This window comes from Spinacia oleracea, chromosome 6, assembly GCF_020520425.1.
Source record: "Spinacia oleracea cultivar Varoflay chromosome 6, BTI_SOV_V1, whole genome shotgun sequence".
NCBI lineage: Eukaryota > Viridiplantae > Streptophyta > Magnoliopsida > Caryophyllales > Amaranthaceae > Spinacia > Spinacia oleracea.
This window is the reverse complement of record NC_079492.1, coordinates 47,891,960-47,917,783: the sequence shown is the minus strand read 5'-3', so window position 1 is coordinate 47,917,783 and position 25,824 is coordinate 47,891,960. Positions and strand designations below refer to the sequence as shown.

The window sequence follows — 25,824 nt, the reverse complement described above, 5'->3', positions numbered from 1 at the left end:
TAAACAAACGAATCTCTTCACACTCAAAATTCAGAAGGTTAAAATCAAACATTTTGATTTGTGTTCCACATATCTTTCGCAATGTCATACGACCATATCAACAAGACAACATTCTAAGATTTCATGGCATGGATTTCTGAAAGTTGGTTAATTAAGACACATGGGTCTTGCTTGTTGAACATGACATCGGAATGGACTATTGTTAAGAGAGTCTAGACAATTATGTTCATGGGCCAAAGATGGATTTTATGACTTACCTATTTCACAAGAATTTGAGAAAATATGGCTATATTTACTCAACGTGAAATATGTGAAATGCTTCAATGCGATTCACAAAAGGGTATAAAATCAACTTGGCAAGAATTTTGGAATTGAACATCTAGGCTGGGTCAAAGTGATGTTTGCATGAGCCAAGAAAGATTATCTAGATTGTTTATATGGCATTATGAAAATCGAAGCTTCATAAGAATATGGTATGTCCAAATGGAGAAATCGGAATCTATTCGATTAACGATAATCACGACTATTTTCCTATACAGTTTCTAAATGATACTCTTAAGTGACTATCACACTAAACAAAGTTGTCAAAGCTAAGGATAAGATGTTATAAGGATTGAACTTCGGTTCAGTACATCATTTCAGTACATATATATATCTAGGGTTGTCAAACTCAGTGGGAGTTAGTGTTTACATCAAATAAACTCAAGAATAGATATATGTTTCTTTATGAGCGACTCATAGAAACAAAAGGTATTTATTCTACCACAAATCTGAGAACATATGGTTGTTGCTCTAGATAATGTCTTTTAGGAAACCATCATATTTCCAAAAAGGCAAGTGGGAGAAAATGACCTCGAAGTGACCTCAAAAGGACTTCGAGTCAAGCAACAAACAAATGTAGGATACTTAGGAGTCTTTGGAAAAGCTGCGTACTTAGAAGCCTTTGGACGAGCTTCAGGAAGACTTTAGAAGTGCTTCAAGAGAATCATAATACTCAAAGGACTTGAGTAATGTCTTTATAGGCACTAACGTTTGATGTTCAATACCTAGGTAAATCGTATAAGGAACATAATTCAACCAAGATAGATACATAGATATCTTGAGGAATGAAAACTATCAAGACTTTGGAAAGTGCTTCAAGAACATACGACTTACAGGTTAGCTACGACGAATTAAAAATGGCCAAGTATGGTTTTTGGCCATCAGAAACAACAAGTATGGTTCGAGGCCATACAAAATGGTTTGAGGCCATTTCATCCAAAGTATCTTCATCTTAAAGAATCAAATCTATGATTTGGTTGATTTGCATAAAGGGTTCACTCCCATTAGTTGCAAACATGTTTTCTAAACATACAAGGTTGATTTGCATAAAGGGTTCACTCCCATTGGTTGCAAACATGTTTTCAAAACATACAAAGATGATATTGTATACACATACAAAAGAAAAGCTAGATTGGCGGTTAAAGATTATAAACAACATCACGGCGTTGATAATGTTGAAATCTTTTTCACCAAGTCGGAATGCTTGAAATATTTTGGATAAATCTAGCAATCATTACATATGGAAATATGGCAATTGGAAAACGAAACACCTTCCTCAATTGGACTTGTAAAAAGGAATTGTGTACATTACACAATGTAAAAGTTTTGGATGCTAGATAAAATAGCAAGCTTAAGAAATCTATTCGTAGATTAAAGCATGCAAGTGGGAATTGGAACATATTTTTCAACAAGGCTATTGAGTAATCATGGCTTTATGAAAATATGGATCATCTTGTAGATGAGGAGTTTAATGGGAGCTAAGTCATGTTTATTGGTTCTATATATGAGATACATATCTCTCTATTGAAAATGACATTCAATTTCTAAATGGTTAGATTTGAAAGTATTTGTCCATATTAGAACCATGGCGAAACTTAGAACATACTGGGTTAAAGATCTATTGGATAGGATCTAAAGCGTTGTTTCGATTATGTAAAAGTAATTACTAAATCAAACATAATTGACATATATGAACTATAGCGGCAAGTGTAGGGATCGTCCCATAGAAACGGTGGTTATCGAGTTTAGAGAAGAGCTAGTTTGAACAAGAATTTGGTTTGAATTATCGCTAAGAAACTAAAACTAACAATTATGCGAATTTGAATCAAGAAAGGGAAACGTTAGGGAGTTGGGGATAGGCTAGGGAAATCGGGGGAAATGAACTACTATCTAAATAATCATGAATGATGCAATGACATAGCACATAGGGGAATGAAACCAAATAACGTGCTCGCCACCTCTGGAGCACGCGAAGCAACCTAGCCTATAGAAGAGCTTTCGCCTAATCCTAAGCTAGATAAGCTTGCATATAATAGGAACAATCATTCACTTGCATAAATTAGGTTCACAATGTCTTGCCAAACCTAAATCATACATTACAATCAAGTCCAATCAATTAGCTTTTGCAACTACTACTCAATTGGTCATGAAAATTCCTATCACTAAATCAATTTAATTACATCAATCATTCATCAATTCAATCATTAATTTCCCCTAATTAAGCCCCTAGATTCTCCCCTTTCCCTAACCTAATTCTACTCACTAATCATTCTACAAATCAAGAAATCCATTAATACTAGGCTAGCAAGCATGAAATTGAAGGAGTAAGAGGAGAGAATCAAGAATTCAATCTATATATTATACTAAAAGAGAGGAAATCAATGTGGTGATGACAAATGTCACTCATTGATTGGCCTCTCTTTTAGATATAAAAAAATTAAAAAAATAAAATAATTGATTGTAAATTATTTTGTTACCTTTTTACCCAATAAAGATTTGATTCTATTTTCCTAAAAAAAAGATATCATTCTATACATGAGGAATACTATATAAAATCTGTTTTTATATTTTGGTAACAAATATAACAATATATGCTTATGTTTTATTAAAAAAATTAATCCATTTTACGGATTACGTAGTAGGATATTTACAAAAAATAATTAATGTAATCTACCGATTTGTACTTACATAATTAGAATACAAATAAATTAGAAAAACAACGAAGTATGAATATAGTATAAAAAAGATTACTATAATACTATATAATATTTTAACAACTAAATTTGATAATTATAAGTAATATTTTATTACTTTAAAAAAGAAAGTACGGAGTATTGTAACTTCCTTAAACACGAGAAAAACTTGCGTAACCTTATCTATCTACTACTCTACTATGTAACTCCTCAATTTTTAAAATTTTGCAACTCTTTTGTTTTTACACTAACTACTAAATTCACACATCTCTGTAATTTTAATGTTATTTGGTGAATTTTAATATAGATGATGAACGTAGTCATGTAATCCGTATCATTTTGTTGGATTTGTCTAAATATTTACATAATACTTTAATACCCATATCATAATAAAAATTTAATAAAATGACTAACTGTATGTATATATTGTCAATTTTTATTTAAAATATGTGTCTTATATTGACCGTGGATATGTATAACGAATATTTATCTTTGCTTTAATATTCAAAGTAGTATTTATCAAGGTTTTGTAAAAGATGCTTATTGAAAAAAGAAATTGTTCTATATAAAAATGTCTCTCTCTCTAACTCCCTATCTTATACTTTATTCTATATAAAAAATATTCACTATATCCCATCATACCTATTTTCCTATTAGATTATATAATATAATCTTACAATAATTTATCGCATAAAACTGCGTGAATATACTATTACAACAATTAAATCCGGACGGAGAGAGTATATATTATAATGTTTTGTTTATTTAATCAATTATTCTAATAAGATACTGTAATTGAAGAAGACTCAGTAGTAGAATTTTAAAAATCAAAACTCTCTTACCAAAAAAAATTGAGTCATGGAGTGGGTTTGAGGCAAGTGTGGATACACGTGTAGGTGATAGATTGGGGATGAGTTTTACTTTTAACCCGTTAGAAGGAGATTGGGAGGGGTGAGTACTTTTCCCATCGTGGGTGACGGGAATAGAGATAAGAATTTTGGACGAGTACGAGTGTGGAGACTCCGACCAGCTTCAAAGTCATGACTAGCTGAATAAATAAAATAGTGGAGTAGTTGTTAAGTGCTCGGATAATGATATAAATATGACTATCAAAGTAAAGATGGATGAGAATAACATTATGATTGACACATGTGACCATCAAAGTAAAGGATGGATGAGAATAACACTATGATTGACACATGTGATGAATAAAGATGAAAATAACTTTGTTTATGTACCTTTATTTGACTTTATTTTTATGATAAACAAGATACCGAATTGGGAAATAGAAAAAAATTTCATCATTATTTTTAATTAAGAGAATATCTATAAGGTTGTGTCCAAAGTATAGTGTAACCAGATAACTAAATTGAGATTTGAGTTTTAAAATTCAAAACTCTCTTACCAAAACATAATGTTGAGTTCAGCCGTTTAGGGCTAGGTTTGACACATGTGATGAGTGGGGATGAAAATAATTTGTTCTATGTACCTTTATTTGTTTTTATTTTTTAATAAGTAAGACCAAATGGGCAATAAAAATTTATCCATCATTAGTTTTAATTAGGAGAATGTCCATAAGCTATATGTGTCCAAATTATAATGTAATCAGACAACAATATTGTCAAATACTCTAGAATAGAGTTTTAAAATAAACTCTCCTACCAAAAAATAATGTCGGGTTCAGTCGTCTAGGGGTAGGTTTGACACGTGTGATGAATATGGAGGAAAATAATTTTGTCTATGTACCCTTATTTGGTTCTTTTTTTAAATAAATAAGACACCGAATAGTGAATAAAAAATTTATCCATCATTAATTTTAATTAATTAGGAAAATATCTATATGTTTATTTGTGTCTAAAGTATAATGTAACCAGACAACCAAATTGTCTAATACTCTTAGAGTTTTAAAATTCAAAGCTCTCTTATCAAAAAATAATGTCGGGTCAAGCCGTCCAGGGCTTGGTTTGAGGCGGGTGTAGATACACGGACGGGATGAAGCGGGGTTAATTTTATTTTTTGCTTACGAGGCGGGAATTAGGACTGGGATGAGTATGACACCTATCGTGGTGACGGGCATGTGAATGAGAATTTCAGGTTGTGTTGAGGGACCGGCATCACCCCGCTTCGAAGATATCTCTAGCTGAATAAAATATATGGTGGGGTAGGTGTTAAATGATCGGGTAATGATTTAGATGATTTATGAATTAAGTGGGTATGACTATCGAAGTAAAGAATGGATGCGAATAAATTTATGTTTGACATGGTTTGTTATGAAAGAGGAAGAACGTAAATCTATCTACGTGCCCTTATTTTATTATTTTGAATTTGTTAAATAAATAAGACATGGAATGAGCAGTAACATACCGAGCAATCATTAGTTTAAGAAGAAAATTATCTATAAGCTCTATTTCGATGATGATTGTCTATAGTTATAGTTTAGATATGCAAACACTAGTAGAAAAAACCCCTGTTGCAACCCCCTTGTTGCAGCGTACATGTAATAATACGCTTCAACAACCAGTAGGTCAACGCGGGTCAAACTTTATAAAGGGTTGTTGCAGCGTACAAATTAATTGCCCGCAGCAAGAGAGTTTTTTGCAGCGTACAAAGTAAAAGCCCCCTGCAATAGCCCATTTATTTTGCAGCGTACAGATAAAAGCCCGCTGCAATAAAAAAATTTCGCTGCAAAGCTAATTAAGAAAAACATTTCGGATCTCAAACCTAAGGACGCTCATACTCCCTCTTCTTCCCTCAGCTTTCCCTGCGTACTCTCTCACCTCCTCATTCTTCTTCTTCTTCATCTGCTCTCTTTCTCTCTCCTAAATCCCTTCTTTCTTCGCCATATTCCCCCAATTCTGAGGTCCTTTTCGTGAATTCTCCCCCGTTTTCTCGCCGCGGTTTCTTCCCCAGGTAACTCCCATTTCGACGCTTTTTTCTGAATCCCCCCTTTTTTGTTCTAAGTTTTCTCTAATTCGTGGTTTTTTTGGGTTTTTTGCAAGTAATTGTTGAAATTGGGTGACAATTCGTCTTGGTTTTTGTGAAAATTTGCTCGACTCTTTCTCTCCAAGCATCTGGCCTTCGACCTCAGCCTTCGAACTCAGCCGCCTTCGAAATTGAGGAGGTATAGTTTTCTAACTTTTTGTATTTGTTTTTCCCTAATTTCGTATTTTTAGGGTTTGCTTTCAGTCAATTCTTGATTTTTCCCCTAATTTCGTATTTTGGGGCGTCTGCTGCAGATAATGTTGCAGAGCAGAGTCATGCTTGCAACTCACAGGACTGCTCATCAACTCCTTCTACTTCCACCTCTTCGCCTTTTCCTTCACCCGCTGCTATCAATCAACAACCATTCTTACATGTTCATAGCAGTTTGGGAAACCATTCTTCTTTCATGCCAGGTTTTATTTCTGTATTTGTCTTGTTTGTTCAGTCAGTATTTTCCATTTGTTTCTGTGTTTAGATAATGTTTATGCTTTGTAGAAATGGAGATGATGAAAGAGAGATTTGCGAAGCTGCTGCTTGGCAAAGACATGTCTGGCTCTGGTAAAGGTGTTAGCACGGCGTTGGCTATTTCAAATGCTATTACGAATTTATGTGGTAAGTCTAAAATACTTGCAGATGTCATTACAAACACTCATTTTAATAGAGAAATGAATTCCTGTTCTTGAAATAGAATTTGTGTTTGTAATTTGTTCAAAATGGTAGCCACATTATTTGGGCAACTATGGAGATTGGAACCTGTGCCGCCTGAAAAGAAAGCAATGTGGAGAAGAGAGATGGAATGGCTTCTCTGTGTTGGTGATCACATCGTTGAATTAATTCCCACTTGGCAAACATTTCCCAACGGAAGCAAGCTAGAGGTATAATTAACCAGAATACCACCAATTTTTTAAATTTTCTGTGCATTTCTATCGTACTTAGCTTAAAAAATTACTACTCCCTCTGTCTCTGTTGAATAAGCCACATTTGGTCAGTGGTTGTTTTAAAGAATTCAATTAAACTACCATTACTTTCTTTCTTCCTATTATTTATAGGCAAAGAAATTATTTACTTGTTTGAGAATGGTGAGAGTGCGAATGACAAAGTTCTAGGGATGTTGGAGGGTAACAACGGTACAAAGTTTAGGTCATGAGAAGGATTTCGATTCTCTTTGCTGTATATGAAGCAAGGAAGTTTTGTGATGGGTGGCAATATAAATGGCCTATGAGGTTGTGCTTGAGAAATAAGGATCCCTATCTCCACTTTCCTAAACTCTGGTGGGGATTGAGGCTATCTCCTTGCAACTACCATGTTTGGAGTCAAACTCTACCATGTCAAATCACACATAAAATTGGGAATGCAACCAGTTGACCTCAGTCTTTGTTCATCACCCACACACATGAAGGCTTAGTTTTAGAATCATCCTGTTATGTACTTGATCTTACTGATCATCTACCATTTTTTTTCCGACATGAGATGAAACAAACAAAAAGAAAAGGCTAAGACTTAAAGAACATCCGAATAAGGGAGTTGGTGACGCATCTATCATATGAAGTATGTATACGGTATACCACTATACCCACATTCAATAGTAGAAAAACCCAAATACCCCGGTGAAAATGGGCTTATGCTCCGCTTTCTAAATGTAGAATTTGCATGGGTCACATACTCACATTTGATTGTGTTACAATTACAAATGCTGAGCCTTTATGCCTAAATTTATACTTCCTCGGTTTTTATAAGTTGCATATTAATTGCACTATTTCCTTTTATAGTAACTTTTCAAATACTTTTTGCTGTGTGAAACACACCAAATATCTATTTTACCCATGTACGCATTTCATATTTACTCTTGTTACCTAATCTTTTCTCTCTATTCTTGTTTATTATTGCATGGCTATTTTTTAATTTTTTTTATAATACAATAAAACTATAAAAGAATAAAAGTTGAACATAATGTACATTCTTAACTAAAGTTACATAGTTGTATACAATGATTAACAACTTGCCCTCTAAAAAAATTAACAACAGATTAGCAACAGATTGCTTCCGATGATAAAGTTTAGCAAATGTGCTCGACGAGTCGATGGAGCCTTAGAATCAATCTCAGCCACAATGTCTTTCTCACTGAACTTGTATTTTTCCAATTTCTTCCTGTCTTTCCCCAACTGTTTCTGTTTAGTAGGTTCAGCTTCAAATCTGCTTCATGCACCTTTTCTTGTTGGGTATGAAGAAACTCAGTAAGCTCACTTCTTACTAGATCCACGAAATTAATTTGTACAGCAAAACACTAACCTCCTTCATGGCCCTTTTTTCCTCCGTTGATTTCTTCCTATCTGTTTCTATGCATTAGAATTACCTACACTTTTTGGCTTATGGAGTGCACCTCCTTTTTTTAGTTTGACATTTTCTTTTCCACAATCATGAGCCGGAAAAGGCATCAGACTTGCATTAGCACATGAAGAACATAAGTATGCATTTGGTAGAACATCAAAATGCGTAAAAAGACATTAAAATATATACGAAGTACTTTTTTTGGCAATTAAAAGGAACTTCTATTAATTACCAAAGACAATAAAGCTTAATCCCTAAAACACCAAAACCACCATATAACAAGCAAAAACTTTAGTATTGATAGAAGGCCACTTTCTAGGCAGGGTGCTTAAGCCAACTCTTCATTTGCAGCTAGCTAGAACACCAAACTAAATACACCAAGTCTGTACTCTGTACCAAGCAGGAAACAACAGACTATAACAAAATTACATAAGCAACAGCACTTTCTTATTCTCAGAGGCTCTGCACGCAATTCTAAACAAGACATCCTTTAATGTGACTGCTTCAAGCTTGCATTTCTGATTGAAGATCTTTTCGTTCCTCTGGAGTCAGATTATATAGAGAGTCTCAACAAAGCACATACCATAAAGCTTGAATCTGTCACTGGTTTTCCTACCAAACCTGATGTCTATATGCAGCTCTTCTGAGAAGCTATAAGGACCTATATTAAGTCCCAAGATCTGTAACATTTTTCACCAAACTGCATCAGCAAAGGGGCACTTTTAAAACAAGTGCTCAACTCTGCATCACCACAAAAACATCATTTATATCATTGAGCAACATTCCAAGTTACCAGTCTTTCTCTTCTGTTAATAGCTATCCAAGTAATAAACAAGCTTCTAGGAGAAGCTTTGTTATTACAAATAACCCTACACCAAGGCATTTTCGATCCCAACTTTAAAATAAAGAACCTAAGGAATTATTTTAAACTTATTACATGATTAATATGCTTAGTTTTAAGTTTCTAAAACTTAATCTAACTACTTATACACATTTAAGGCTTGTTTGGTCGTTATAGGACATATTTAGGCTAAAATGACATTTTCGCTCCCAACTATGAACCAAAGAACCTAAGGACTCATTTTAAACTTACTAAATGTTTTATATGCTTATTTTTAACTTTCTAGGACTCATTCCAATCCATTTATGCACATTTAAGGCTCATTGTGTCGTTATAGGTCATATTTAGGCTAAAATGACATTTTCGCTCCCAACTTTGAACTTAAGAACCTAATGACTCATTTTAAACTTATTATATGATAAATATGCTTAGTTTTAAGTTTCTAAGACTTATTCTAATCTACTTATACCCATTTAATGCTTGTTTGATAGTTATAGGTCATATTTAGGCTAAAATGAGGCATTTTCGCTCCTAACTTTAAAATAAAGAACCTAAGCACTCATTTTAAACTTAATACATGTTTAATATGCATAATTTTAACTTTATAAGACTCGTTCCAATCTATTTATGCACCTTTAAGGCTCATTAGGTCGTTGTAGGTCATATTTAGGCTAAAATGACATTTTCGCTCCCAACTATGAACTAAAGAACCTAAGGACTCATTTTAAACCTATTAAATGTTTTATATTCTAGTTTTAACTTTCTAGGACTTATTCCAATCCATTTATGCACATTTAAGGCTCATTGTGTCGTTATAGGTCATATTTAGGCTAAAATGACATTTTCGCTCCCAACTTTGAACTTAAGAACCTAATGACTCATTTTAAACTTATTATATGATAAATATGCTTAGTTTAAGTTTCTAAGACTTATTCTAATCTGTTTATGCACATTTAATGCTTGTTTGATAGTTATAGGTCATATTTAGGCTAAAATGAGGCATTTTCGCTCCTAACTTTAAAATAAAGAACCTAAGCACGCATTTTAAACTTAATACATGTTTAATATGCATAATTTTAACTTTATAAGACTCGTTCCAATCCATTTATGCATATTTAAGGCTCATTGTGTCGTTTTAGGTCATATTTAGGCTAAAATGACATTTTCGCTCCCAACTTTGAACTTAAGAACCTAAGGACTCATTTTTAAATTATTATATGATTAATAAGCTTAGTTTTGAGTTTCTAGGACTTATTCTAATCTACTTATACCCATTTAATGCTTGTTTGATTGTTATAGGTCATATCTAGGCTAAAATAAGGCATTTTCGCTCCCAACTTTAAAATAAAGAACCTAAGGACTCATTTAAAACTTATTACATGTTTAATATGCATAATTTTAACGATCTAAGACTCGTTCCAATCTATTTATGCACCTATAGGCTCATTGGGTCGTTATAGGTCATATTTAGGCTAAAATGACATTTTCGCTCCCAACTTTGAACTAAAGAACCTAAGGACTCATTTTAGACTATTAGGACATTGTCATTAGTTTCTTGAATGTTAAAATGTGATATTTAATTTGTATTTAATCTAATGTTTAATTTAAATTTCTGTTTTTGTAAAGGTCTACACTCCGAGGATTGCGCCTTATGCGAGGAATTTGATGTGGTTCGTGAGCAATGGGCTAAGTTTTTTACCAACAAGTATTTATTATTGGCTTTAGCGCGCTTGATCGAGTTGGTTTAGTTGTTATAGAATAAATTTTATATTAAAATGTATGTTTATGTTGAAATTGGAACATATATTCAAATGTAATATGTGCACTTTGGTTTTGGGATATATAGTATACAAAACTCCAGTTGTTGTTTTTATATTTGTTATACAGGTTGCGTTATTCTATTATTGTTTTGACAGGTTTCTATATTTGGTGCAAGGCACTCTAGGTATCCCTAAACAAAATTAGAATTTTCCCGCCAAAAGTGCTTTTTTGCAGCGTACATATATGTTGTACGCTGCAACAAGGGAAAAAAATTTCGCAAAAATTCAGACTTGTTGCAGCGTACAAATAAATGTACGCTGCAAAAAATTGAGTAATTCAGACTTGTTGCAGCGTACAAATAAATGTACGCTGCAAAAAGTTGAGTCTTTTGCAGCGTACATATATATGTACGCTGCAACAAGTCCAAAATTTTTCCAATTTTTTGGCACTTGTTGCAGCGTACATCTAAAAGCCCGCTGCAACAAATCACTTTTTGCAGCGAACATTGTACGCTGCAACAAGTTCAGACTTGTTGCAGGCCCCCCAGTTGCAGCATACGATGTACGCTGCAACAGGGGTCTAAAAGCCCGTTGCAATAAGGGTTTTTTCTACTAGTGAAATTTAATATTCATATCATAAATCGTGCATCGAATGGGGCGAGTTTGAATCGATTGGATTTGAGAACACTCACCTCCTAATTATGTATGTCACTTTTTTATATTTTCATCAATATTATAGCTAAAACAATCAATTTTAATACTTCGTAATAAACTTATGTCAATATATTTATAAGTTAGTTGAAAGGAAAAGTGGATTATTTATCAAATATGGGGATGTCAGTGGTTTTTTGGGAGATCCCCCCGTGCATCCTTCCTTGGGGCGGGGTTGAAGAAAGTTTGGTGGGTGACGGGGTTAAAAAATGAATTTGTCACAGGTGACGACGGGGCGACGGTGGATTTTAGATTGGACCTGTCTGCGTCGTTAATCTTCATCTAATTGATTATATAAATATTTTAAAAAAACTCTTATAAAAAAAAGAGTTGAACCTAAGGATGGGTTTGAGGCGGGTGTGGGTATACCGGGGGGGGGGGGGTGATGATTGGGGATGAAATTTATTTTGTACCTCCCGAGACGTGGATCGCGAGTGGTGGCTATCGTTCCTATTGTTGATGGAGAAGATGGGGAAGAGAATTGTTGGTGGATACGTGTCTGCAGAGCCAACCCCTCCTCAAGTCATCTCTAAATGAATAAAGTAAGTGGTGTGTGTAGGTGCTAAGTGATCAGGTAATGAGGTTGATGGGGTGACCGTGCGTGTATTAAGTAGGTATTACTATCCAATTAGTAAAGGGTAAACGAAATAATTTTATGCTTGACACAAGTGGGAATAATTTATTTTTTTATATATCTACCCTTATTTGTTTTAATAAATAAGAAATTGAATGAGCAACAACAAATTTATCCATCCTTAGTTTTAATTTGGTTAGTTTTAATTTGGAAAATATCCATAAGTACTATTTTGATGATATTGTCTACCAGATTTCATACAAATTTATATTTAGATGATTATATCGTGCATCGCACGAGTATTATACTAGTTGCAAACTAAAATCAACAACTAGAGAATTGAGAATTAATGGAATTAAAATCAAAGCAAAAGAAATTCAAGAAGTTGAAGAACAATCAAAGAACAATGACAAAATAGCATGAACAAAATACTAAGAACTTAATTAAATTGCAAGGAAAAGAGAAGAGTTGAAGAAATTACAGATTTGAAGCTTGAAATCAATGAGTTTCTCTCTCTAGAACACTAGCTTGAAGAGCAAACCTTCTAAAACTTCCTAAATTCTATTTCTGAAATTCACTATCTAATAAAAATAATTAAAATTCTATTTATACTAACCCCTAAAAATGAGAAGTTTAAACTCGAAAAGGGAATCCCGCGCAGCCGTGCGAACGGGCATACCCAGATGCGATCGCATCAGTGTGAGCGAGCTGTGGTTCGGTGCAAGGGAGCTCAACGACGAATTTCTTCTCCGATCCGTGCGATCGTGCTCACAAACCGTGCGATCGCACGGGCCTGACTTAGCCAATTTCTCATAAATCTTCATTTGCTCGCACGGAAATTCAGTGCGAGCCCACGAAAAATCCGTGCGAGCGGGCTCTTCTTCTGTGCGATCGCACGAAATCCCAAATAGTCCCTGCATCGTTTTTTCGATTTCGTGCGAACACACATTCTTGGAGCACGAGCGCACGAGCCTGCTTGACTTTGGAGACAATTCTGCTGGCCCGTGCGAACACACAGAAATTCTGTGCGATCGCACGGGCTTATTTCGAGCAATCCTCAAGTCTTTTTCATCATTTCCAACATTTTTACCTGAAAAGTTCATAGATGGAATAAGGGGATAAAAATGCAACAAAACTATACAAAACTATCAAAAAGCATAATAAAATTCTATAAAATCCTAGGCCTAGAGCGACATAAATGCCGCTCATCATAGATCGCCAAGATAACTCGTGAACATTGGATCGTGACGATTTTATACCAATCTCTATTGATCTAGATCAAAGATCATTGAACAGTATCAAAGACATCCAATACATTTGAATATGTAGGATGAGCACTTGATAAGAGGAAGTGAAGATAACTAAAGTTTTGATGCTACATGCATTTGCCTAAGCAAAAGTTGAATCTTGTTGTTAGGAAAACCACAAACAAACACGGGCAATTAGGCGTCGTGATTAAAAGGTGGTTACATAGGTTCTAAACCATATGTGATGCATGGGAAACTGAATCAATGATTAGTTTCCAAGTTCTCAGTTGAAAGATGTACCTCCCACATCTCTGCGAACTGGTTGGAGCATTCCAAAAGGGAAGCATCATTTGAAATTCTACATAATTGAAATGAATTCGTTGTTGCCTAAGAAGCAATAAAAGGGAATTGTCTTTAGTGGAAGTTCTTCAATGAACTCAGGTTGATCACAAGTCTGCTATCTGGATAATTTTCAATTTTGAATATGATTATCATTCTAAATAGCAATTAAAGACTAGATCATTCTATAAACATATTCAAAGATCTTTTCATCTTACATCGAAATGCTTTCGATAGAAAAGATGCTAAGAATAGCAAAGTATGATAAACTAAATCTCTGCATTGAATGAGACACAACATTCATATGCAGATATGGAATCAAGTTTGGTATCCATGAATGTTTTAAGTATTGGGTGTAAGGCCTATATCTGTAAAACATTAAATGCTTGATTTTGGGTTAGAGGCCCACAAACTGGTAAGCATTTGGTTTAAACATTTATCATTTATGAAATTACATTTTATAGATCATGAATCTTGGCTTAGTATTAAATGATGAAGTCCAAGTGATTCAAAACATTCAAATGGGATGTCAAGATGGATTCTTCGATAATGAAACACCCATAAGTGAACTTGAATATTGAAATCAAAAAAGGATCCCTAATCCAGGTCATTGAAAGGTTGGACGACCAATGACTAATGAATATTAGATTGCAAGTTGATTTATAGTTCTGTTTCTTGAACTAGATGGACTGGATGTCAGAAATCATTTGCATAGATACTTATTGGATCTTGTATCGGATTGACCATGAGGACACTTTAAGAGATTAAAGTCATGTCATAAGTAGTTCTCATTAATGGTGATTAGAACCATTCCTCAGAACATGAGTGATTATGTATGCTCGTTTGAGAATTAGTTCGCTTTGATGCTAGCTAAACGTCGCACCGTAAAAGGACGCTATAAAAGCAGTTATTGGGCGTACCATGAATCAAATTGAGTGTTCATAGATTGCAAGAATGGATTTTCCTCCTATCTTTGATAGGATATGGTGTTGTTGTGTAACAAGGCCTCTCGGAGAGTTAGATACTGTAAAATGCATGGCCGTGCTCAGAATGGTTAAGGCTTAACCTTCTGTAAAAGTTTAACAGTTGAGCTCTGTAATCCGAGAAACACTTCTAGACCTAATAAGGATGGCTTGGATCTTACCTTATGTTCAGTAAGTAACACTAAGTGACAAAGGAATGTGAATGCACACTTGTTTGAATGACAAGTGGGAGACTGAAGGAAATATGTCCTTCACCCAAGGTGCATTAAGTCTAATACCAAGGTTCAGATTAATTGCGAACAATTAATTCAGTGAGATCAAGTGATCGGAACAACTAGTTGGAGCAATGCTTCCGATCACTGAGTTCTAATGAATGTTAAGCTCACAACTTACTCTTGACTGAACCTACAAGGTCACACCAATGACATGTAACATATCACCGGATTAAATGAATCGGAAATTCATTTAATAGCTTTTCGGGAATTAGTTTTGGAAAACGTATTATACGATACGACCTTGCATCTGAATCGTATATCGTATCGCGAATATTCATAAGCTGGGCGAAACGAATAATCGTATCGTACGACGGTGATTCGCCGGATACGATACGATAAATAATAGCCGTAAGACATTAGTCGCGAATACGAAGAGCATCAGAGCTGCCGGCTCCTCGAGCCAAGCGCGCAAGGCCCAACGAGCCAGCGAGCTTGCGAACAAGCGATCAAGCCAGCGCGCGCACTAACACACAGCAGCAAGGCAGCGTGGCCCAGGGCGCATGCTGCACGGCTGCGCGCTGGGGGCTGTGCGCGGGTGGGTGTCCGTGTGTGTGGTGTGGCCGGTAAAGGCCTCCTGGTCTTGGACGGTTACATCACTTAATACAATTAGATTATTGTATTTTCACACAACTAAGCACACATCTGTTTTCCAATCCTAAACCTAATTCTGAATATTACGTTCTTCAGTTTTCTCTCTGTGAAAAATATTCTTCCCAAAAAGATAAAACCTTGTACTTTGTCTAAGCTACAATAATCAAGGCGGATCTGAACGTGTCGGTGAACCAAGTAGAGGAACGACAAGTGAAGTTCTTTGTTCGTGTTCGTTGACAGATTACTTGGGAAAACACGCTTCGAATGTAAGTTTGCTTAATCTGTGCTTTATACATGTTTCTTGGCTTTGGAGATTATTCCGCACATGTTATGTATGTTTAACTGTATTCCCCTACACTCGACTGTGAAGCCAAAGATGTACTCAAGGCTAAAGGGAGACCCTTCAAGAAAGGTGGAAAGTCCAAGGGCAATGTTGAGTCAGTTCCCAAAAAGAAGACAAGGCAGGACAAGTCCATATCAAGCTGTCTTTATTATGATGGAATCGGCCATTACAAAAGAGAATGTCCCAAATATAAGGAAGATCAGAAGAACGGAACTGTCGTTCCATCTTCAGTTATTTTCGTTATAGACTGTATACTTGAAAATTCAACTTCTTGGGTATTAGATACAGGTTGTGGCTCACACTTATGTTCTAATTCACAGGGACTACGAAGAAGTAGAAGGTTAAGCAAGGGTGAAGTCGACCTACGAGTGGGAAATGGAGCAAGGATTGTTGCATTAGCTGTAGGAACTTATTATTTGTCGTTGCCCTCTGGGCTAGTTTTGGAACTGGAAGAGTGTTTCCATGTTCCTAGTCTTACTAAAAACATCATTTCTGTTTCTTGCTTAGATGCTAAGGGATTTAGCTTTTTAATAAAAGATAATAGTTGCTTGTTTTATTTTAAAGAGATGTTTTATGGATCTGCTATATTAGTTAGTGGACTTTATTTGCTAGATCACAACAAACAAGTTTATAACATAAATACCAAAAAGGCCAAAAAGAATGATTCAGATCTCACCTATCTGTGGCATTGTCGATTAGGCCATATTAACATGAAGCGCATAGAAAGATTTCAAAAGGAAGGAATTCTAGAACCATTTGACTTAGAAGGTTATGGTAAATGTGAATCATGCTTACTTGGCAAAATGACAAAGCAACCTTTCTCTAAAGTTGGAGAAAGAGAAACTGATCTATTGGGTTTAATCCATACAGATGTATGTGGACCAATGAGTTCAAATGTTAGAGGTGATTTCAGCTACTTTATCACTTTCACTGATGACTTCAGTAGATATGGTTATGTCTACCTAATGAAGTATAAGTCTGAATCCTTTGACAAATTCAAGGAATTTGGATTGAAGTAGAGAATCAATTAGGCAAGAAGATTAAAGCACTGCGGTCTGATAAAGGGGGTGAATATCTGAGCTATAAATTTGATGACCATCTGAAAGAATGTGGAATCTTGTCAGAATTGACTCCTCCCGGAACACCTCAATCGAACGGTGTGTCAGAACGGAGGAACAGGACCTTGCTAGACATGGTTCGATTAATGATGGGTCAGGCCGAACTTCCAATAGAATTTTGGGGACATGCACCAAACATAGCTGCACTCACACTAAATAGAGCTCCGTCTAAAGCTGTCGAAAAGACTACATATGAGTTATGGTTTGGAAAGCCTCCAAATGTGTCTTTTCTTAAGATTTGGGTTTCTGAAGTATACGTAAAACGATGAATTTCAGACAAACTTCAACCGGAATCTTACAAATGTATCCTTGTGGGCTACCCAAAGGAAACAAAGGGGTATTACTTCTACAATACATCTGAGAACAAGGTGTTTGTTGCTCGAGATGGTATCTTTTTGGAAAGAGATCACATTTCCAAAATGACAAGTGGGAGAAAAGTAGACCTCGAAGAAATTCGAGTCGAACAACAAACTCTAGAGAATGCTCAAGATGACATTCAGGTTGAAACTCAGAGATCTTTATAAGTATCTGGTGAGAATCAAGAACCAACTAGAAATGTAATCCCGCGTAGATTGCACAGATATAGGTCTCAACCGGAAAGATACATAGGTATTTTGACGAACGAGAGCCATGAAATTCTATTGCTGGAAAGCGATGAACCTGTGATTTACAAACAAGCTATGACGAGCCTAGCTCTAAGAATCCATGTCTGAAAACCAAGTTTGGGATTTGGTCGATTTGCCAGATGGCTACCAAGCCATAGGAAGCAAATGGGTTTTCAAACTGAAAAAGGACAAGGATGGGAAACTAGAAGTTTTCAAAGCTAGATTGGTTGCAAAAGGATACAGGCAAGTCCACGGTGTGGATTATGATGAAACCTTTTCACCAGTTGCAATGCTAAAGTCTATTCGGATAATGTTAGCAATCGCTGCATATTACGATTATGAAATATTACAGATGGATGTCAAAACCGCTTTCTTAAACGGCGTTTTAACAGAAGCTGTGTTTATGACACAACCTGAGGGTTTTGAGGATCTAAAGACTGCTAAAAAGGTATGCAAGCTTAAGAAATCCATTTATGGATTGAAGCAAGCATCAAGGAGCTGGAATATTCGTTTTGATGAAGTAGTCAGTGACTTTGGCTTCATCAAGAATGCAGACGAATCTTGTGTATACAAGAAGGTCAGTGGGAGCAAAACTGCTTTTCCAGTATTACACGTCGACGACATATTACTTATCGGAAATGACATTCCTATGTGAAATCGTTCAAGATTTGGCTTGGGAAAAGTTTTTCGATGACGGATCTAGGAGAAGCACAGTACATATTGGGCATCAAGATCTACAAAGATAGATCTAAAAGGATGATTGGACTTAGTCAAAGCACTTACATCAATAAGGTGCTTGAAAGGTTCAAGATGGCAGACTCCAAGCGAGGCTACCTACCCTTGTCTCAAGGACTGACTCTAAGCAAGACTTAGTGCCCAGAAACACTGGATGAGCGTAGACGAATGAGTGGGATTCCATATGCATCATTGATTGGTTCAATAATGTATTCTATGATATGTACACGCTCGGATGTTGCGTACGCACTCAAGGCTACGAACAGAAACCAGTCAGACCCAGGAGAGGCGCATTGGATTGCTGCCAAGAATATTCTGAAGTACCTGAAAAGGCACCAAGATGATTTCCTGGTCTATGGTGGAGATGATGAATTAATTGTTAAAGGCTATACGGACGCAAGTTTCCAAACCGACAAAGATAATTTCAGATCACAGTCTGGGTTTGGCTTCTGCCTCAACGGAGGTACAGTAAGCTGGAAAAGTGCTAAACAGAGCACCATTGCGGATTCTACAACTGAAGCGAAGTACATTGCTGCGCATGAAGCAGCAAAGGAAGTTATTTGGCTAAGGAAGTTCATATGTGAACTTTGTGTAGTCCCCTCCATTAAAGGACCAAAAAGCTCTAGATTGTGACAATAATGGAGCTATTGCAAAGGCAAAGGAGCCTAGATACCACCAGAGAGTCAAGCATGTACTTCGTAGATTTCACCTTCTACGAGAGTTCGTTCAAAGAAAAGAAGTCGAGATAAGCAAGATTGGAACTGATGACAACATCTTAGATCCATTGACAAAACCACTGCCGCAAGCGAAGCACAACTCCCACACAACAACTATGGGAATCAAGCATATTGGAGAACGACTTTGATGTCCTTAATAAATGTTTTAAAGTTTTAGAGTTTAATACTTTGTAAAACGTTTTGGTTAACCATTCATATAAATAAATAGAATTTATTTTTCTATTTAATTTTGTGGTTTATTAAATGATGAGTCCTTTCAATTTGACAATATATTCAAGATAGACTGTCAGGACCAGTCTTGTGACTAAGAAATGTCTATCAAGTGAACATGAATGCCAAAAGTTCAAAATGGTCCCTGGTCGGAAGTTTTCTATAAAGGTGGACGCATAGAAAACGCTAGACGACTAGAATGCAAGATGACTAGTAGTTCTGTTTCTTGAACTATGTGGACATGGCAATTTCGCAATCACTTGCATAGATACTTACTTGAGAAGATTAGTATCGGACAGACCTATGAAACTTTACTGTAACAGGTGAAAATCTATCATAAGTAAATTTCATTACATTATTAGACACTAATCCTCAATACCTAAGTGATTTGAGATTACTTGTTTGAGAACTGGTTACTTTGACGTTGTCAAGTGTCGCACCGTAAAAGGATACTATAACGGCAACGCTTAGGTAATCACCTATCAAACGAAGTCTAACCTCAAGATCACAAGATTGAGATTGTCCTCCCATAAATCGGGGATGAGATGCTGAAAGTTGTACAAGGCCACTCAAAGAGCTAGAAACTGAAAAATGCATGGCCGTGCTCAGATGAATCATAGGCTATGATTATCTGTTTATTTGATCAGTTGAACTCTGAAACCGAGAAATACCTCTGGACATAATAATGATGACTATTCTTACCTTATGTTCATGACTAGATATCAAGCGGCAAAGGAATTAGGTAATGCACACTTGTCCCTAAGGACAAGTGGTAGACTGAAGGAAATAATTCCCTTGGTCCAAGTATGCATTCAATGCTAAGTCTAATAAATGCGGTTCAGTATTAATTAAACAAGTTAATAAATTCAGTGAGATCAAGTGAGCTGAATGCCTAGCTAGCTAGAGACCGCTTCAGTTCAAGTGGAATTAATAATATTAATCCACAACTTACTCTTGACTGAACCCGTAGGGTCACACAAATATTACGTGAATGGATCAAGTATTTAAGTGAATATATTATTCATTAAGTACTCTATTTATGAACATTCGGAAACGGCGGATCTCGGTTCCATTGGGAGCTGAAATCGTCAAAAGGCAGAATAAAGAATACTCTGGAAATGATGATATTACCGGAAACGGAAATATGGATAATGACGGAAATATAAATATTATCCAAGTCGTAGATGTTGCCGGAAACGGAAACATGGTTCGTATCGAAAAATATTATCGGAAATAGAAATATTGCCGGAATCGGAAATATTGTCGGAAACGGAAATATTACCGGAATCGGTTATATTGTCGGAAAAGGAAATTATTTTTGGAATCGGAAATATTAACGGAAATGTAAATATTAGTTCGAATCGGAAATAAATTATGGAATCGGAAAACGAAACGGAAGCGCGAAGTGCGAATGCTCGACGAACGAGCTTGCGAGATGCAAGGCCCAGCGCAAGCGCCAGGCCCAGCGCCAAGAGAGCAAGCAAGCTTGGGCCGAGCAAAGTCAGCAGCGCCCAGCGCATGGGTCGCGTGCTATTGCTGGACGGCAAACAAGCTTGGGCCGAGCAAGTTAGTAGCGCCCAGATCATGGGCCACGTGCTGTTGCTGGACGCCAAGCACATCGCAGCAACGTGGGCTTAGGACACACGCTGCAAGGCCTTGGCCGGCCGGTTGCTTGCAAGCTAAGCAAGCTTGTGTGCCAAGCTACTTGCGCGCAAGTAGTTTGGGCCACAATTCATAGTATTCCTAAATCTACTAAAATTAGATATTAAGGGTAAATCTGAAATACTTAGTGTTTGCTTGTCCCTAGAATTCTAATATTATTAATTAACTAGAGTCCTAATGGATTTAGTTAATCGATTCCTAGTAGGATTACAACTTCTTATTTCCACCCTATAAATATGTGATTCATGATCACGATTTATTAAGCTATTCCAACACATTAAATTCAAGGGAGAATTTAATACTTGCCTATCACCATTGTGAGTTTCCCGAGTGCACATAAAACCTTAGAGAATATTCTAGTTGGTTGAATCTAAGGCGGATCCGAACGTGCTATGGACTATCTACGGAGGGACGACATTTGGAGTCATGTACTTGTTCTTGTTCGGTTCGAGAGCAGCTAGGGAAGGCACGCATCACATTGTATGTATACCAAATTATGCTTATGTGGCAATTAATTTGGATTCCTGGCTTTATGGTGTTTTCGCATGAATTATATTGTTTATATTTTTCATAACCTAACAGTCCTGCCCCAACTGTGCTTATGTCTGATATGTCGCCTTCCTATTGTCAGACCCTTAAGGATTGCGTCATGCCTGTCTTGCTAGGGCCGTTAGAACTAAACCCCCTAGTGCTCTACATGGGTTGGATGTTCAATTTCCGTTGGAGAGGGCCTGTTTGGATACTTTCACCAACCTTGATGAGGTATCTGAGTCGTTTGAATCTTTGTATGTTTATAAATGTCGTAAGTCTGCTATTAAGACCTTGTTTGAGAATATTCATCAAATTACCGAAGTTATGACCCTAGTGTAAATTGCGAACCTTCGCCCCTACCCATTGTATGTTGAGAGGGATATTCCTCCAGGCTCTACCACCCCTTTCTTATCTGCGGATGGCAGCTATGGTCCTCTGTATGCGGAGTTAATTGTTGACTGGTTGGCTCGCGCGGCCAGACTTGATTATATTGGGGTTGGCAATGAATTTTATGGCATGCTAGAGCGTTATTCACTTGTCTTGCCGGATGCTACTGCTCGTATTACTCACCCCCTTCAGGCCATATTGGGGTGTATACTCATCATTTGGATTATGGGCTCCATTTCCCCCTAGATCCCACCTTTGTGAAGATACTTAAGGCTTTCAATATTTGCCTTGCCCAACTCCATCCCTTCGTTGTGCATGGTCTGATCTGCTATTTGTGGGTCTGTCTCTTCGAGTGGTTTCCTTAGACCCTATCTCTTTGCAAACGTCTTCATCATCTCCACCCTTCTTCGACCACTCTAGAGTATGTGGGTTGGTATTTTCTATATAGCGCGAAGCTGAAGATGACCTCTCTTGGAATTCCCACTTGGGTGCAAAACTGGCAGGACCCCTTCTTCTGGGTCAAGGTGCCCAGTGACTATCCAGTTCCGATTGGGTTTGTTCAGCTTCGCCTACGTATGACAGGTATCGACACGATGGTTGGTCTTCTCCAAGAGGATGATGCTTTCGCTTGGTTTGAGATTGTCCCCACTTTCACGGAATTAGGCAAGGATTACCGTGCTCCGAAGAATTGGCTTCCCCCCTCTAACTACATTTGCGCAACGACATGTTGTCTGGCATGTTCTTGTGAAACACCGGCCCAATGGTGAGAATTCATTTTCTTCCAAGTATTTTCCTCTTTTTGCATGACTTATTGCTTCTATTTTTCTTCTAAATATTTTACTCTACGTGTGACTTACTACTGTTATCTTTATTCAGGGCGGCAATTCGAGAATCTCGAGGCCACTGATTTGGGGCCTAACGAGAAGATTTTGACAAACGAGCCTATTGACGCTCCTCCAGAGGAAGCATATAAAACTCTGGTTGATATGGCCGCCACGGCTAACGGCCCTACTGCACCCAGAATAGGGCGAGGAGGTAGGGTCAGCAGAGGTGGTGGCTCTGTTAGTCGAGGAGCTAGCTCTCTGCAGACCAGCTCTCGTCGTCTCCACCGGGAATGATTCCCTAGTTCTTGATCCTCCGTGTATTACTCCTTCTGGTGATGCGGGTGGGTCAACCTCTCCACGCCGAGCAGACCCGGTAGAGGCGGGGGAATAATTGGCCAGCGTCACCCTCGCATGGTTATGGAGGGTGAAAGGTCTGATGCAGCGGTGAGTCAAGGTGTCTATGTTGAGACCGTTGCAAATAGTCACCAGTCTACTAACTCTGAGCCGATCAGCGAGTCGAAAGATCTGGTGGAAGAAGACCCCTTTGTCCACAGGTCGGGGAAGAGAGTTTGCACTGGGGAGGAACCGAGTAGCGCGGCTGTTGCGCAAGGGTCTGAACGAACTCCGACTCAGAATTCCTCCGAGATTCTACAAAGATATATCGATGAGCAAATGGATATTCCCGCGCCTCCCAGTCGTCCTCCCATTCTTGAGGGGGTAAATGTGAAGCATGGTAACTTTCAGCAGGATGAGTAAATTACTCCAGAGGCGAACCCCGAACTTACTCACGTTTTCCCTACTCCTACTGACTTTTCTTCGGATTTTTTTACTCCGAGGTGGACAGTGCAGGTTGATGAGTTGTGCATGGTCAGTATCTAGAAGATGGTGGGGATCTGGCTATGCGGATATGCAGAGGAATTCCACTGCCAATCGACCTGTAGGGGAATAAAGTTAAACATAATAACATGTGCGGAACAATCCCCAAAGCCAGGAAACATGTATAAAGCACAGATTAAGCAAACTTACATTCGAAGCGTGTTTTCCACAATAATCTGTCAACGATCACGAACAAAGAACTCCACTTGTCGTTCCTCTACTTGGTTCACCGACACGATCAGATCCGTCTTGATAATCGTAGCTTAGACAATTGATCAATATACTTTGCTTTTGGGAAGAACTCACTTTGGAGGCACAGAGAGAATTAGGGTTCTCTGTGTCTCTAGGGTTTGAGTAATATGAATTGTGTGTGTGTTGGAAACTAGGTTGTAAGGTTATATCATTAACCTTACTAACCGACCAAGCAAGAAGCAAGGCCGGCTATCAAGCCGTGCGAGCCAAGCAACGGATACACGCCCGCGTGCCCAGCGACACACTGCAGGCCGAACCCCACAGCGCGCGCGCCGAGCAGCTGGGCTGTGGGCCTTGCTCGCTCGTCGCTGCTGTTGCGCTATTGCTTACTGCTGCGTGCTCACGCCCAATGGGCTTGCCTCGCTTGCCTTGGCTCGCGAGCTTGCTGGCTCGTTGGGCCTTGTACGCTTACGTGCTTGGCTCGACGGGCCGGCAACTCCGATGCCCTTCGTATTCGCGATTTAATATATTTCCGATATATTATTTATCGTTTCGTATACGACGAATCACCGTCGTACGATACGATTTATTCGTGTCGCCCAGCTTACGAATATTCGCGATACAATATACGATTCCGACAAAGGTCGTATCGTATAATACGTTTCCAACTAATTCCCGAAAAGCTATTAAATGAATTTCCGATTCATTTAATCCGGTGATCTGTTACGTGTCATTGGTGTGACCTTGTATGTTCAGTCAAGAGTAAGTTGTGAGCTTAACATTCATTAGAACTCAGTGATCGGAAGCATTGCTCCAACTAGTTGTTCCGATCACTTGATCTCACTGAATTAATTGTTCGCAATTAATCTGAACCTTGGTATTAGACTTAATGCACCTTGGGTGAAGGACATATTTCCTTCAATCTCCCACTTGTCATTCAGACAAGTGTGCATCCACATTCCTTTGTCACTTAGTGTTACTTACTGAACATAATGTAAGATCCAAGCCATCCTTATTAGGTCCAGAAGTGTTTCTCGGATTACAGAGTTCAACTGTCAAACTTTTGCAGAAGGTTAAGCCTAACCATTCTGAGCATGGCCATCCATTTTACAGTATCTAACTCTCCGAGAGGCCTTGTTACACAACAACACCATATCCTGTCAAAGATAGGAGGACAATCCATTCTTGCAATCTATGAACACTCACTTTGATTCATTGTACGCCCAATAACTGCTTTTATAGCCTCCTTTTACGGTGCGACGTTTAGCTAGTATCAAAGCGAACTAATTCTCAAACGAGCAGACATAATCGCTCATGTTCTGAGGAACGGTTTCTAATCACCATTAATGAGAACTACCTATGACATGACTTTAAACTCTTAAAGCGTTCTCATGGTCAATCCGATACAAGATCCAATAAGTATCTATGCAAAAGATTCTGACATCCAGTCACTCTAGTTCAAGAAACAGAACTAAGTAATCTACTTGCAATCTAATCTTCATTAGTCATTGGTCGTCCACCTTTCAATGACCTGGATTAGGGATCCTTTGTGACTTCAATATTCAAGTTCACTTATGGGTGTTTCTTTGTCAAAGAATCCATCTTGACATCCCATTTGAATGATTTGAATCACATGGACTTATCATTTAATTCTAAACCACAATTAAATGAATATGAAATAAATAAATTTCATAAATATGAAATGGTTAAACCAATTGTTTCAAACATAGATCTAACAGATGTTCTAAAACAATACTTAGAAAATCAAAGCCATTCTCCAACATGCTTTATTCCCATGGTTGCTACATGTGCGTTGTGTTTCACTTGTGGCAACGGTTTAGTCAATGGATCCGCGACGTTATCTTTAGTTCCAACCTTGCAAATCTCGATTTCCTTTCTTTCAACGATCTCTCGAAGTATGTGAAATCGCCGCAGTACGTGCTTGGACTTCTGGTGGCT

General features: G+C 37.5%; 1 protein-coding gene across 1 annotated transcript; it reads left to right on the top strand.

The window, feature by feature from the left end:
• The first annotated feature begins 4,116 nt into the window (after positions 1-4,116).
• LOC110779717 (rop guanine nucleotide exchange factor 7-like) lies at positions 4,117-10,994 on the top strand. Its single transcript, XM_056832168.1, has 5 exons — positions 4,117-4,177; positions 6,251-6,409; positions 6,492-6,608; positions 6,717-6,871; positions 10,792-10,994. Exons 1-5 carry the CDS (start codon positions 4,117-4,119, stop codon positions 10,888-10,890), a joined length of 591 nt encoding a protein of 196 aa, XP_056688146.1. The 3' UTR covers positions 10,891-10,994.
• The last annotated feature ends 14,830 nt before the right edge of the window (positions 10,995-25,824 follow it).